This window comes from Baudoinia panamericana (assembly GCF_000338955.1).
Source record: "Baudoinia panamericana UAMH 10762 unplaced genomic scaffold BAUCOscaffold_13, whole genome shotgun sequence".
Lineage (NCBI taxonomy): Eukaryota > Fungi > Ascomycota > Dothideomycetes > Mycosphaerellales > Teratosphaeriaceae > Baudoinia > Baudoinia panamericana.
Window position 1 is genome coordinate 1,040,743 of NW_006911269.1, and position 14,642 is coordinate 1,055,384.

At 55.5% G+C, this 14,642-nt stretch overlaps 7 protein-coding genes across 7 annotated transcripts; 3 read left to right on the forward strand and 4 right to left on the reverse strand.

The window, feature by feature from the left end:
* Positions 1-988: 988 nt before the first annotated feature.
* BAUCODRAFT_293878 (uncharacterized protein) lies at positions 989-2,266 on the reverse strand. The gene has a single exon (XM_007682614.1). It carries the CDS (start codon positions 2,132-2,134, stop codon positions 1,016-1,018), a length of 1,119 nt encoding a protein of 372 aa, XP_007680804.1. The 5' UTR covers positions 2,135-2,266; the 3' UTR covers positions 989-1,015.
* Positions 2,267-2,464: 198 nt separating this feature from the next.
* Positions 2,465-3,507, reverse strand: BAUCODRAFT_38572 (uncharacterized protein; the record flags this gene model as incomplete). The annotated part of the gene is made up of 1 exon (XM_007682238.1): positions 2,465-3,507. A coding segment is annotated over one exon (788 nt), but the record flags the coding sequence as incomplete, so codon positions are not given.
* A 537-nt stretch (positions 3,508-4,044) lies between these two features.
* BAUCODRAFT_293926 (uncharacterized protein) lies at positions 4,045-6,045 on the forward strand. Its single transcript, XM_007682615.1, has 2 exons — positions 4,045-5,593; positions 5,663-6,045. Exons 1-2 carry the CDS (start codon positions 4,196-4,198, stop codon positions 5,759-5,761), a joined length of 1,497 nt encoding a protein of 498 aa, XP_007680805.1. The 5' UTR covers positions 4,045-4,195; the 3' UTR covers positions 5,762-6,045.
* A 124-nt stretch (positions 6,046-6,169) lies between these two features.
* BAUCODRAFT_78119 (uncharacterized protein) lies at positions 6,170-9,494 on the reverse strand (the record flags this gene model as incomplete). Its single annotated transcript, XM_007682301.1, has 2 exons — positions 6,170-6,336; positions 6,365-9,494. 2 exons carry the CDS (start codon positions 9,492-9,494, stop codon positions 6,170-6,172), a joined length of 3,297 nt encoding a protein of 1,098 aa, XP_007680491.1.
* Positions 9,495-9,944: 450 nt separating this feature from the next.
* On the forward strand, positions 9,945-10,436 carry BAUCODRAFT_293999 (uncharacterized protein). The gene has a single exon (XM_007682616.1). The coding sequence runs from the start codon at positions 10,050-10,052 to the stop codon at positions 10,419-10,421; it is 372 nt and encodes a 123-aa protein (XP_007680806.1). The 5' UTR covers positions 9,945-10,049; the 3' UTR covers positions 10,422-10,436.
* A 752-nt stretch (positions 10,437-11,188) lies between these two features.
* Positions 11,189-13,623, forward strand: BAUCODRAFT_294002 (uncharacterized protein). The gene is made up of 6 exons (XM_007682617.1): positions 11,189-11,826; positions 11,879-12,028; positions 12,083-12,273; positions 12,320-12,859; positions 12,926-13,273; positions 13,326-13,623. The coding sequence occupies exons 1-6, from the start codon at positions 11,474-11,476 to the stop codon at positions 13,430-13,432; spliced, it is 1,689 nt and encodes a 562-aa protein (XP_007680807.1). The 5' UTR covers positions 11,189-11,473; the 3' UTR covers positions 13,433-13,623.
* BAUCODRAFT_294003 (uncharacterized protein) lies at positions 13,624-14,630 on the reverse strand. The gene has a single exon (XM_007682618.1). The coding sequence runs from the start codon at positions 14,493-14,495 to the stop codon at positions 13,815-13,817; it is 681 nt and encodes a 226-aa protein (XP_007680808.1). The 5' UTR covers positions 14,496-14,630; the 3' UTR covers positions 13,624-13,814.
* Between the last annotated feature and the right edge of the window lie 12 nt (positions 14,631-14,642).

The window sequence follows — 14,642 nt, forward strand, 5'->3', positions numbered from 1 at the left end:
CGCGTTTTCGTGTCTTCGATCGCCTCGAGTCGCGTATCAAGCACTTTTTCAGCTGCTTGGGCCGTCAAGGCTAAATATGGAACACTCGACTCTCCTTCACTGCTGATACGGCCTTAGGCTGAGAGCTCTATGAGATGTCGTGGGATGTCGGAGGCAGGAGACCAGGCGGTGCCATGAGGCCGAAAGCAAATTCTCTCATTGACGGGAGCATTGGAGGCAGAGTTGATGCGTGCGAGTGCCTGGAGATATGTAGGTGGAGAACACAGGCTTGCATGGGCTGCTCAGGGTACACCGCAGCAACTCGGAGCGAGTCGCAACCACCAGGGGCAGTGTAGTCACTTGGTTAGGCCGCACGGCAAAGCTTTAAATGTTGTTCAAACACGCTGGCGGTATGTGAACCGAGCATCCATCCCTTGCATACCGCTTTTCTTGGAAGCGCGTCTGCTGCCGCCACTGTCCCCCGGTTTTGAACGTTCTGACACCACGTCTTCTCCCTCGTCTTAACGAATTCAACAAGCATCTGTCCAGCTCAAGACGTTACGCCGCTGACTGCAAAGCAAGCCAAGTATCACAACCATACACCATGCCGGCACTCACCTGCAACCCCCACATCCCTACCTTGGACCGACCCAACTGCGTCGACGCCTCCACATCCAGCTATACAACAACCAGAACAATAATAACCCGGTGGTTCATCTTCTGGGGCTTACTCTTTGGCTTGGCAGTGCTGGGAGGGTGTTGTCAACAAGCCCGGAACAAAGCTAGGTCTAGGGCTGAGGCCGCGCGGGAAGCGAAGGAGGAAGCCGCTGCTATAAGCCTGATGGACGCGTCGATCAGTGAGGGAGCCGTGAAGAAAGCCGCGTTTGCTGAGTATGCGGTTGGAGGGGAGAGTGGGAGGAGCAGTCCCCGTAGTGAGGAGCGCGAGGCGAGAATAGGCTGTAAGGGGCCATCGTATGTTTGATGCGGAGATTTCGCAGTTGTGGGTAGGCGCTTCATGGTTGACGGCCGTGAGAGTCTACAGCTTGCTTTCCCGGACATAGATCTCACCGTCATCGTCGTCGCGGGCAAGGTACGCGCATAACCATCTTTCCGCGTCCTTCCGCATGGTCTTCGAAAACTCATGCCTCCCTTCCGAGTCCACAATATCCTCCACCTCAATTCTCAGCCCCCGCGCCCAACCCTCGCGCGGGTCAACAGCTCGCTTCAACCACCCCAAAAACGGCTGCGCACATTCATACGGCACCAACCGGTCCTTCCCGCCACTTACACATAAGATCTTCTTCCCCTTCAGCCTCCGCTCCAATATCGGCCTCAACCTCTCCTGCTCCGCCGCTGAAGGAGTATGTAAGTAATCATCCCCAGTCACCGTATCCAGCTCCCCAAGCAGTATACCAGCCGGATCTCGCTCTTCAATCATCGCCAGCAAACTCGGCGGAAAGTCGGCCGATCCGGAGAAGTCGCGCCCAGGCGGGTCCGTAGACATACACGTACTCAACTTACCCCGGATGGCACGATCCGTCATCAACCGCGTGTAATCCGGACACCCGATCACGACGATGCCGGCCTCAATCCGGGAGTCACTCATCAGCAGCTGCCACGTCGCGTGCCCGCCTAGACTGACGCCGGCGCAGATATGATGGGCGAGTTTGAAGGGTAGATAAGAAGGAAGCAGTGAGATGAGGTGGCTAACGTCGAGAGCGGTGCCGGAGAAGTGGGAGAACATATCTGGTCCGTGGCTGGGGTTGCCTTGTTTCCAGCTCACGTTTGCGGTGTTGTCTATCATTCTGCTTCCGTGGTTTCTCTGATCGATTGTCACGCAGATGAAGTGTTTCTGTGAGGGCTTTCGCTTGCTAGTCCACGCGTTGAGGAAAGCGGCCGCGGTGTAAGCCATGCTGTCTTGCGTATCTCCCCGTCCATGCAGCAGCCAGAGGACCGTTACTTCGGCTACGTTTGGTGGGAGTTCTTGCAGGCCGTAGAGCGTTACTAGCAGACCGGCAATGTTGAGACGACGCCATGACACCGGCTCGACGTTGTTGAAGGCGGAGTGCGTTGTGGGGAGCGGAGAGGAGAAGGGGGAGAGGGTGGAATGGAGGCGGAGGGCGTGGGACCAGGTGAAGGTTGAGCCGCCGGCCATTGCTGTGGTGTAGCAGGAAGATAGGTAGGTAGGATACAGGTGGAGAGGAGAGGAGAGGAGGAGGCGGAGAGGAGCGGAGGGTAAGGAGAGGTTGTCAAGCAGATAGGATGGAGAGGAAGTTGAAGTGGGAGTGCCAATGGCAGTCGCAGGTTTCGGCTATCTGTGCTCGAACAGCCGAGGCTCTTCCCATTTTGGAAAGGCACAGCTGTAAGCTTGACCGTGGAGGACATCCATCCAAACATTCTATAGCTTTCACCGAACAGTGGATAATCGCTGCATTGGTATGTCACTCGAGACGAGACGATACTACGTTCGCACGATCAGTGGAGAGGTCTTCCTATTCAGGCTTGGGGCCTCATGAGCTATAAGCACAAGCTCCATGTATACTACATCGTACAACCATCCCTGCATCAATACACTAAGCGAACGTTGAAAGTCCATCTCCATCACCCGCAACGCCAGCGCTCGAACGTCATAAATATACATTCAGACCACCGCCATCATTCTTCCCCCATGCTCCACCCTCCTGCTTCCCCTTCTTCTTCTTCTTCTTCCTCCCATCCTCCATATATTATCTTCCTTCCCTCAAGCAACAACCTCCCCATCCGCCCTCATCCCCTCCAGCACCGCCTGAATCCCACCCTTCCCCAACCTCGTCAACACCACGCCCACACCCTTCCTCGCCTTCGCCTGACTCTTCTCCGTCCGCTGCAGAGAGATAGACTCAATAGCCGAGCGAGCCGCGGTCGACGACCATGACCCGAAGAATCCCTGTTTCGCCGGCCACGCCGCTAGCTCCGAGGGGTCGTCTTCTTCGCCCACACCTGCACCCGCACCCACGCCGGCGACGGAAGTGGGCGTGGCGGTTTCACCCCAGCGTTGCCGGCGCTTGCGGAGTTGTTCCCCAATGCGGGATTTGAGGGTGACGGAGACGGAGACGTCTGTTCGATCCGTTAAAGCATCGGGGGACGTAAGGGTGTGTCCGGGGGTAATGTCTGGCCGGCGAAAACTGTGTCGTTCGATGACGGAAAGGACGTTACACCAGTTTAGATTCCGACTCTCCGTCTCCATCCACCCTTCCCTCACATCGATCACGCTTGTCTCGAGGATGAAGCTTTGCGTCGTGCCATCTGCGCCACTCCCTATCACGCTGCTGGGTAGCAACTTCAGCACCGCAGGGGGTAGACGACTCCGCTTTAGGTGCAGTCGGACGGTTGTGAGGCGTTGGGTGGCCGGATCGAAGGAGCGCGAGATGGTGTCGGTGGAGGCGACGTGTTTGCTGTAGGGGTTGGGGTAGCGGAGGAAGTAGGCGAGGGAGACGGCGGGGAAGGGGTGGTCGTAGGAGTAGGTGGAGCTGTAGAATTTCACCATCTTTGCGATCCCATTATTGTTGTCGAAAGTTGAATATGATGGGGATGGATGATGAAGCTGGAGCAGAGAGTGTGAGGCGGAAGTGGAGGCTGAGGAGGAAGAATGGAGAGGAGAAAGTGTGTCGCGTGATCATGGCGGAGAACGGCGGCGAATTGTGTCAGTTTCGGGTTAGCTTGGATCGGAAGCGGAAAGATGTCTCGTGCCGATGATCGAAGGGGTCGGGGTTGGCGAGTTAAGTGAAAGCCGCCTGCCGCTTACTATGTGGTTTTGATGGAAGCTTACCCAAAGACTGTTAAATTCCAAACGGGGCTCTAAGCCTCCTCAGAAGTCTTGGTTAAGGATGGAACCGGGCTGGATTCTTTACTATTATCTAAGTGTAGCATCCTAACAGATATGTAATGTCACTTTTCAAGGTGAGAAGACGGAGAAGCAAGGCTTGTTAGACGGCAGACGCGGCTCACCTACTTCGCAACCCTTGATGGAGCGTGTGGATGTTATCTCGTTGGCTATACAGTGCAGAAGGTATAGCCAATGGGAGTTGGTGAATGCTCCTACACTCATGCGGGTACAGTCATCCAAAATCATATGAGTGGGAGAAAACCCCATCAATATAAGTGAATTGAGCGGTGATCATTCCATTGAGACCGTGATTCGAGACAACAACTGATCTCTGCGATCAACCTGGGAGATATGGCCACAACCGACGCAGTAGGAGCGCCACCAGCCGTGGAAGCCAATATCGACGACAAGAAAGGCTCGGCACAACAAATCGACCCGTACAACGTCGCCGGCGAAGTGGACGAACAAGGCAACATCAAGGCCATCGACTATGACCGCCTCATCCAAGAATTCGGCGTGCAACCCCTCACCCCCGACCAACTCCAACGCTTCGAAACGGTGACAGGCAAGAAACCGCACCGGCTGATGCGAAGGAAACTCTTCTTCTCCCACCGCGACTTCGACAAAATCCTTGACGCCTACGAGCAATACGGCACCTTCATGCTCTATACCGGCCGCGGCCCAAGCTCAGGGAGCATGCACCTCGGCCACACTGTCCCATTCCTCTTCACCAAAGAACTGCAGGAAATCTTCGACGTCCCGCTCGTGATAATGTTAACAGATGACGAGAAATACCTCTATACCCGGCACAAATCCGAGGGGGTCCAGAAACCGAATTGCCACATCCCGGACTACTTATCCTACGCCCACGACAATATCAAAGACATCATCGCTTTGGGGTTCGACCCGGCGAAGACTTTCATCTACTCCGACTACGAGTTTGTGGGTGGGCACTTCTACCAGAATATCAACGAGTTCGAGTCCCTCGTCACCTTCAACCAAGCCGCGGGCGCCTTCGGCTTCACTGGCAGCACGAATATAGGCCTAATAGCGTTCGGGGCGAAACAATGCGTCGCCGCCTTCCCCTCCAGCTATCCCTCCCTCTTCGGCCTGCCCGACTACCGAGCCCCAGATTACCCCGCCGCCGCAAAACGAAGACACAAATCGCTAGCCTCCATTCCAACCTTGATTCCCTGCGCCATAGACCAAGAACCCTACTTCCGCATGCTCCGCGACCGATGCGAACGAATGACCGACCCGCACCCGAAAACCGCACTCATCCTCTCCAAATTTCTGACCGCACTACAAGGACCTGGCGGGAAGATGAGCGCCTCCGACCCCAATTCCGCAATCTTCATGTCCGATTCCGCTAGTCAAATCAAGAACAAGATCAACAAGCACGCCTTTTCCGGCGGACGGGAGAGTCTGGAGGAGCATAGGAGGCTAGGCGGGAACCCCGATGTGGATGTGGCGTTTACGTATCTTTCTTACTTCCTCGAGTCGGACGAGGAGTTGGAAGAGCTGGCGAGTAAGTATCGCAGTGGCGAGATGCTGACGGGGGAGATGAAGCAGCGGTGTATCGCCGAACTGCAGAAGTTTGTCGGTGCGTTTCAGGAGAGGAGGAAGGAAGTTAGTGATGAGGTGATGAGGAGTTTTATGCGGTTGAGGAAGTTGGAGTGGAGGGGGAATCCTAATCCTACGAAACCTGCACCGCCCGCGAGCGTGGAGGTTCCGGAGACGAACGGAGCGGTTGATGGGAAGGGCGGAGGCAAGGATGGTAGCGGGAGGGGGACGAAGGGGGAGAGGAAGGCGGCCAAGGTTGCGGCGAAGAAGGCGGAGAAGTTGGAGGTGCGGCAGAAGGTGGACGCGGAGCAGGGGCCGGAGCAGGGGCAAGGGGTTGATGGGCAAGGGACGTGAAAGTGTGCAGGGCACGCGACTGTGCCGCCTGTTAGACGTTCGAAAATGTGCCTTTAGCGTAGCAGCATCGCTGTCAAAGTCATCCGTGGCTGAATAAAGTGGTCCATGCTGTGGTTGTCGTACCATACGTGTTACCACTCGATCAATCATACATGAACCATCTGTCCGTCCCGTCGCGGGCTTGGGCTAAGCCCTGCAAGCCATTACCCTCCTGAACAAACTCCATCGCTGCAAAGAACCCAACAAAGCAGGCTCGAATACACAACTCCCGTGCAATCCACGCCGGAACTTCACTGTCTAAAACTCGCACATGCTTTCGTGCTGATGTGAAGAAGCGCGTAGGAGCATAACACAGGCACAGACCGCATTTACAAAAACCGCGGCCCGCAGCAGCAAGTGTGTGGCAGGCTACCGCTTACGAGCAGCACGACTTTTCGACTTCGCTCCTCCTCCCCCACCAGTACCTGACATGACCGTATCCTCGCTTTCCGCCCTCGACGTCCCATTCGGTGTGCCCTTGACGCCATTGACGGCCTTGTTCTGCGCGTCGATGTTAGTGCAGCACTGGTCATATCCTGAACCTCCGACCACTCACCTTCGCACTCCCGCCCCCACTAACCCTCCCCTTCTTAACAACCGGCTTCGCCTCCTCTTCCTCTTCCTCTTCCACCTCTTCCACCGCCCGCTTATTCTCCTTCCCAGCATTACCACCTTCCATCTCCCTCGTCACAGTCGTGATCAAGGTGGCACACCTCCTCCCCAACTCCTGCGGCGTGCGCGACAAAAAGAACCAATCAAAGCGAAACAACGGTGACTCTCGAATCTCATCGCGGATCCGCTCATATAGCCCCTCACTATCCAGCCCGAACCTATCCAGCATAACCAACAAAAACCGATCCTCCTCTTCGGTATAAACCTTCTTATTGGTAGTGCTGACGGTATAACTCAACTTCAACTGCTGCAGCGGCACGCGATACATCCTCAACTTCCTCCTCAGCATCTCCCTCTGCTCAATCACGCGGGCGGCGCGCTGCTCGCCCTCCACAACAGCCGAGACGTGCTTCTCCCAATTCTCGATCTTACGGTAGTGTTTCCAGAACGCTTTGGCATAGGCTTTCACTTCCTTCGCATCCTTCGAGTCGACTTCCTGCGCGATCATCTCGTAGTTGTCGCGGCCGTATTTGGCCGAGCCGTTGACGAACTGTTGGAAATCGCGCTTGTTCCAGTGGCCGAAGCCCTCGCCTTGCAGACGGTCCTTCTCCACCATCTCCTCTTCGGTCAAGGGCTCGGCTTCATCGATCATCTTCTGCTCGAGGGCTTGGTCTTCGAGCCGGGCCTCCATGTTCTCCTCCTCGCCCTCGGGTAGAGGCGCGCGGATCCCGTTCTCCTTCCTGAACCACGCCGTCTCCTTCTCCTGCAAGTCCGCCAGCCGCGCGTCGAAGAACTGGTAGTCATGCATGGCCACCTGCTTCGGCGCACGAGGGACACGAGGCTTAGGATCAGGTCGCGGCCCGCCGGTCATGAGCGCATTGCGGTAGTATTTGTCCATGCTGTAGCTTTGCTCCTTGCGCTCGCGCTTCGACGGGTTGATCCACGTCAGGCCGATCTCCTTCTTGCGCGCATTCACGAAGCTCTCGCCGTTCCACTCGTAAGTGCCCGTGCCTTCCGAGCTGAACTTCTGCAGATCGTCGAGACCGAGCTTCTCGTACCGAGCGCTCATCATCTTCGTCTTCTCCTCGCCTTTGCGGAGCAGCTCGTCCAGGTCGGTCTCGCTGACTTCGCCCTTCTTGCCAAAAGCGCCGTAGCCTTCCTTCTGCTCGAAGATATTCTCGGCGCCATGCTGGATCATGCCTAGTAGCTCATCTTTGCTCGCGGCTTGCTTGGCTTGCTGCTGCGCGCGGCCCTGCTGGATGACGAGTTGGTCGAGACGCAGCTTCTGCGCGGCGCGCTCGAGGACTTTCTCCTCGATCGCGTTCTCGGTCACGAAGCGGAAGACGACAACTTGCTTCGTCTGGCCAATGCGATGGGCACGGTCCATAGCTTGTAAGTCAGCTTGCGGGTTCCAGTCGGAGTCGAAGAGTACGACAATATCAGCAGAGGTTAAGTTAATGCCGAGACCGCCGGCGCGAGTAGTTAGCAGGAAGAGGAACTTCTCAGACCCGGGCTTGTTGTACTCGTCAATGGCTGCGATACGGTCTTCATGCGCGGTCGAGCCGTCAATGCGGCAGTATTGGTAGCCGCGCATGACGGAGTAGTCTTCAAGTATGTCCAGCACGCGCGACATCTGCGAGAAGATCAGGACCCGACTCTTCTGTGCCATCATGCGCTTGAGCAGCTTGTCCAGCATGACCATCTTCGCCGCATTATCCACCAAGTGCTCATCGGTCGTGTATGGAGGGCCAGGCTCTGCGCCGTCGAAGAGGTATGGGTGATTGCAGCATTTGCGCAGCTGCATGACGATGTTCAGCAAGCGCGTCTTGCTCTCCTTCTTGCCGCCAGCACCGTTGACGGCGTCAATGTCCTTCTCGATGATGTTCTTGTACCATTTGATCTGCATCTCGCTCATGCCAACATACAAGTTGATCTCCTTCTTTGGAAGCAAGCTCTTCTCCACATCGGCCTTGACGCGGCGCAACAAGAAGGGACGCAGGACGCGATGCAGCTGCTGAACGACAGTATCTTGGTCCGCATTCTGGCTGCTGAACCACTGATCGAAAGCTTCCGCGTCGCCAAAGACGTCTGGAAGGAGGAAGTTGAGCAGCGCCCATAGTTCGTGCAGGTTGTTCTGCAGCGGCGTGCCAGTAATGAGTAGACGGTTACGCGAGTTGAAGATACGGATGATCTGCGCGAGCGAGGACTCCTCGTTCTTGATGCGGTGCGCTTCGTCGATGATGATGTACTCCCACGCGAACTTCTTCAGATGACTCTTCTCGCGCAAAATCATCTCGTAGGAGGTAATGCAGACGTCAAACTTTTCATCCACGAGGCGCTCGTTGATGAGCTCGTGACGCTCATCCTTGGCTCCTTGCAGCACGAGGATGTTGATCTCTGGGATCCACTTGGCAAACTCGCGCTTCCAGTTGTCTAGGGTAGACTTGGGCACGACAACGAGGTGTGGTCCGGTTATGCCTTGCACAAAGCGCAGATAGCCGAGGAAGGAGATTGTCTGCAGCGTCTTGCCCAGACCCATCTCGTCCGCCAGTATGCCGGAGATACCGTTCTCGTGCAGACTGATCAGCCAGTTCAGACCAGCCACTTGGTAGTCCCTCATCTCGCCGCCTTGAATGTAGCTCGGACTCTCACGGAAGATGGTTTGCGCTTCCTTACCATCCTGCTTGCCTTGCCTAATAAGCTCGGCGTCCTCTTCCTTCTCCGTCCGTCTCTTCCTGCCACCTCCAGCGCCGCCTTTCCGCTTGTGCCCCTCCGCCTTTACCAACTCTTCCTGATCCTGCCGGTCAATCTCTGCCATCACCTGCCGAATCTTTGGATCCGGGTTGGTATCGATGAAATGCCGGAAAAGGTCCGTCAAGCCTAGCAGGTAGCGAAAGCGACGAATGGTGTCGTCCTCCTTGCTCTCCCCCAAACGGTTGTGCTTCTTGCCGAACATCTCCTTGCGGAGGGCATTACCCTCCCATCGGCGTTTGCGGCCATCAAGCTGTGCGGGGTCACCGGCGATGCTGTTGGCGCCGGTGGGGTTGGACTCGGAGTCGGTGTAGTCGGGAGTGTCTATCATTAGGGAGGGGTTGTGGTTGACGTCTGGCATCGTGCCGTCACCAGCGCCTGCGGTGTTGGCGCCGCTCATAGTGGCAACCGAGGCGCAGGCGCGCGGAGGTGTGGGGTTTGAAGAGTCCCCTGAATCTTTCCTGGGCGGCTATATGAGCGTCAGTTGGGCAGACGATGGTTGTATGGGCCCACGAAACTCGCAATCAGTGCTCTTCGCCGCAGCTATTGTTGGCTTTGATGAACGTCGATGGCTGCGCTGGAGACAGCGGACCTGTTGTCGCGTCACGATTGCAGGGAAGGGTGTGCGGGAGGTTGTGGTGGTGGTGGAGAGTACGCGGAAGGAAACTGATACATGCTTGGCGCGTCACTGAGGCGGACAGGCCGGACGCACGAGCGGCCGTACAGTCCGCACCTAGCATGAAACATATCAATACAGCATTTGACCTTAACCCTTGCCTCTCGCACTCAACAAGTACTATAGGGCCGTCATAGTATGAGTGGCAGAGCCACCAACTAATGAGCGCAGCTTGTCTTGGTATTCACGCGGTCATGCGGGATATTTTGTATGCCGGCGCTCACCCAGCACTACATCATGCTAGCACGTAGCGAAAGCCGTGGCCTTGTTCGCACGATCACGCAGACTTCCTTGGTGGCAATAATAGTCTTGACGCCAGTCTTGCTCACAGACAAGATGGGAGAAGTCGGTTCTAACGTTGCAGGTCTATATTGCTGGCCATCCATTTCCATTCGGCTCATGCTGCCAATCAACTGTGGCCCAACGGGCACCAGGTCTCCATTTGCACAATGTCCCTTGATATTACGGCGGAGTAACATCATGAGTGACAGAGACTTCGATGCAGGCGAGGAACACCTTCAGATACTTGACAGGAACCACCACATCCGCGTTGTATGTAACCATTCTACGCAGCTAATCTGAAGCACCACTACGAAGAGATGCTTCTGTTCTTGAAACATTCAACATTGAAATACAGATGCTCGTTTCCCAGACAGTCTTCAAGGACTAGGTGAGCTGCGGCCCGCGTGCCGCAGCCGCATTGCTTCGCCTCGGCTCCCCGAAACCCGACCATGACTCGATTACTGAAGACCTCGCTCTTCGCCATCATTTGACGCAGATTGTATTTCACCTGAGTGCAGGCGTTAGACCGCTACGAAGCCCGAGTGTCTACTTGTAGGCTACGACAACGCTTTCAGCGGCCTTTGAACCGCTGCTACAGTTTCTGTTATCCGGCCCCAAGAACGCAGCGAGCGCTGTGGAGACTGCTTCGTGTCCCGGCAGCCAATGTGCCGAACGCGACTCAGTGCATGATAGACAAGGGCTAACGCAAGATCGTACCCCTAGCATCTGCACGAGGGAATGCAAGAATTATCGTGCTTCCATGCCACTGGCCCGAGACCCTATCTCAACACCTCAGATCCGGGCCTGGCAATGCTATTCTCGCTGGGCGTACAGATCAGCCGAGCGGCCTGCGCTGCCGACCAACTTTACCTTGTTGAAAGTGTGCAGCTGTGGCCTGCATGTGGTGGGTCCACGGCTCAACACCATTGGCGTCGTTGCCTACGATAGCTGATAGCCCAGAATGAATCATGAATCCCACTGCGTTTGAAGCAAGGTGCCTTTCGGACCTGCATATCTCGGCCTTGTTTCTTCTCGTGCATGTGCACCTAACTCTTGTTCCTTGATGGGACGTTTGCTCCTGCGATATACCAAGAAATAAGTGTACAGGGTTCTATCCGCCACCGCCAGATCCCTCGCCACGGAGGTTTTAACCATGACCAACCGCAGCAATAGGGACACACGATGCAGTGGCTTTTGATCAATCCAGCGATACGGCACTGGCCGTAACCTCACAGTTAAACTGTGAACCGGGAACTTGCAACTCATACATCTGAAACTGTTACCTTACCAGACTAGAACAACTGAGCTGGTTCCCACTGGACTACTCTAGGTTCCACAGTCTGTAACATAGCATGGCGGACGAAGCAGCGCTGTTCGAGCAACTCAACAGAATCTCCGCTACCGACCAAGCCGCCGCGAAGCATTTCGGGATCGGCATTGGGACGATCGTTGGTGCTTTCGTCTTCGTATACTGGGGACAGCGGCTCTGGGACCGAGTATCTGGACGCAAGGGTGGTATTGTCCGCGCTGTGTCTTATGTAGCACGGCCGCTCAGACGCATTGCGAGCGGCGTCCCTGTTGGAGGCTTTCTGATATTACCTGGCCGGATCTTGCTGGCGTTGGTATATCTCGCGCTGAACATCGCTCTAACGTTTACAAACGTCGACTGGTCTCAACGGACATTCTTCGGGAAACGTCTGGGATGGTACGGTAGCTCATTCTCGGGCAGCCGGATATCTCTACTGACATGAGGCTAGGATGGCCCTTTGTAATATGTGCTTGGCAGTCTTTCTGGGCCTCAAGAATACGCCTTTGTCGCCACTCGCCGGATGCTCGTATGAGGGTTTAAATGTCCTTCACCGATGCTGTGGCTACACTACAATCCTCTACGTGATCCTGCACGCAATGCAAGTCTTTTGGTTGCCCGTAGCGTATGCACTTTGACTTACCATGCCGAACAGCGTGATTGTCACCGGCCTAGTCCATGAAGGCCAACTCTACTTGATGAGAATGTCGCAGCAATATGCAGGTGCTGTGGCTGGGCTTTCCATGCTCATCATCCTCGCCTCTACGGCCAGCATCATTCGAAGACGGCAGTATGAGCTGTTCATCACCATGCATGTTGTGCTTGTTGCAGTCATTCTAGCGACAGGTGCGTACCGCTCTCACACCCCATACGGCATGCTAACGCCTGTCAGCCGGGTTCCATACCTTCAACCCGCCTTACATATCGCCGAAGACACTCCTGATCACTACGCTCGCGGCAGGATTCTGGGCTATCGATCGGCTGCAACGAGTCATTCGCTGGACTTACTATGCCGCCGGGAACCACTGTACCCTTACACCACTACCCGAGGAAGCAACACGTGTTGAGATGCATCGTGCGGTCAAAGCTGCGCCAGGATCCCACATCTTCTTATGGATCCCGGGCGTCAAGGTGCTCCAGATCCACCCCTTTACGCTCAACAAGCCTACCGAGTTCGTCATCGCAGCTCGTGACGGGTTCACTAAAGCGTTGTACGAGAAGGCGTGCTCGAAGCCAGGTATAAGACTGAAAGCCAGCGTCGATGGACCGTATGGCTCGGCGCCCAAAGTGCGAGCATACGACAAGCTGGTCCTCCTGGCTGGTGGTAGCGGAGCAACATTTACATTGGCGCTGGCACTGGACTGGTCAAGACACCTTCGGCTGAGGAGGCACGGCAGTACGCTCATTTTCGTCTGGACTGTGAAAACAAGAGGTACGCCATGAAGACATGTGCATTTTTTTTGGTGAGGCCATCACATTCACTGACTGTGCACATAAGCGTACCTTCAATGGTTCGAGGCTGAGCTCACCGAACTGGCGAATAACCCAGCAATTGATCTCCGGGTTCATATCACGGGCAAGAACACCTCTAGATATGCATCTCCATCGCTGACGCCCGGCTGGTCATATCCGCCAAGCCCTCCAATGGAGCTGAGCGTCATCCCCGATAGCAGTGCAGCCGAGAAGGGCACTAAGATGCCGAATGTGAAGGAGATGGAGTGCTCGCAGTACTCGCGGTCGGCGTCGACCGTCTGGCCCAGGATTCACTATAACCGTCCTAATGTTGAAGATGTAGTTGAGGGCGCCCTGGCAGGGTTGGCGGTCACTAAGCGTGTGCTTATCGCTGGTAAGTCCGACGTGCGTTGAGCACGCCGTCGCGCGATCTGACTTTGTCCCAGCTTGCGGCCCTGGTGGCCTCTTGACCGATGCGCGCATAGCAGCTGCTGCTCGTATGAGAGCTGAATTGCCCAGCGTGCACTTGCACCTTGAGGAATTCGAGTGGTGAGCCACAAGCGCAATACTCAGGTCAATGAATCCGATTGCGATCATGCTAGACTCGAGGCGCATCACCGCATCACCCTTCGCAAACGACTATGCTCGGAAGGCCTGTATGAAAGCTCGAGATACTTGGTGGACGGTCGAGCATTGCATACCCGGATACATACGAGGTTGCTTGTGAAGACTCGTGTGCGTCAGGCTTACAATCGCGTACCAGGTACGCATTTTTGGATACGAATAACGAAAAGACGTATTAAGTATGTACAAAGAAGACAAATAGAGAGAATGTGCCGAGTCATTGCGGCTTTCTAGCGAGGAGCCACCATAACGCCCAATTGCGCACAAGTCGGCCGTAAACCCCCGGGACAATGCAATGCTGATTGCGTCGATTAGCCGTAGAACCAATACTCCGCGGCATAAGGCACGGTGAGCACATCACTCCCTGTACACGAACTTGGTGCAACGCCGCCCTGCGTCTCCAACCGATAGACGGATGATACAATCTTATTCGACGACGAGCCGTTGCTAGCAAGGTACAACCAGTCGACATTGCCGGACGTCGGCGCTGGCACGTCTCCGACCTTCTTGGCGTACAGGAATGGATGTCCAGCGCCAAAGTAGAGGTCGAATGTAGGTGTAAGCGTTGAGGTGAAGTAGTGTTGGCCGAGGATAGGCAATGGCGTTCCGCTCAACAACGCTGCAATGTCTTCGCAAGCATCATCAGTCAATACGCAATCGGATAGGTCGTCCGAACACGGCAACGAGTTGAAGCTCTTGAGATATGTGCTTGGGAGAGTGTCGACCTTGCCGGGGTTGTTGGACAGGTACGATGTGGCGTCGTACAGCCGGGCGAGTGCGCCGTCTGATGCGTAGGTTGCGCCATTGCAGGTATAGTTCTGTGATCCGAGTCCAATTGCGATGTACTTTAACGTCCCCGTCGGCGAAGGTAGTGGCGAGGCTCCTGTATTAGAAACGTCTTTAAGTGGTATGGCAGGTGTCGACCTCGCATGATGCGGTACGCAGTGTCCAAGGGCGGCTAAGAGGAAGAGGGACGACAGTAGATGCTGCATGTTGCAAGGCGTGATGCGGCGAGGAGCTGAGCCAGTGTAGTACTGAATGATTATATAGCGGTACTCGAGACAAGAATAATTCGCCCTGCTTAGAAGATGCAGACGAAGCGTAAGAACCTTACCTCTATATACTTGCAAGACCTACGT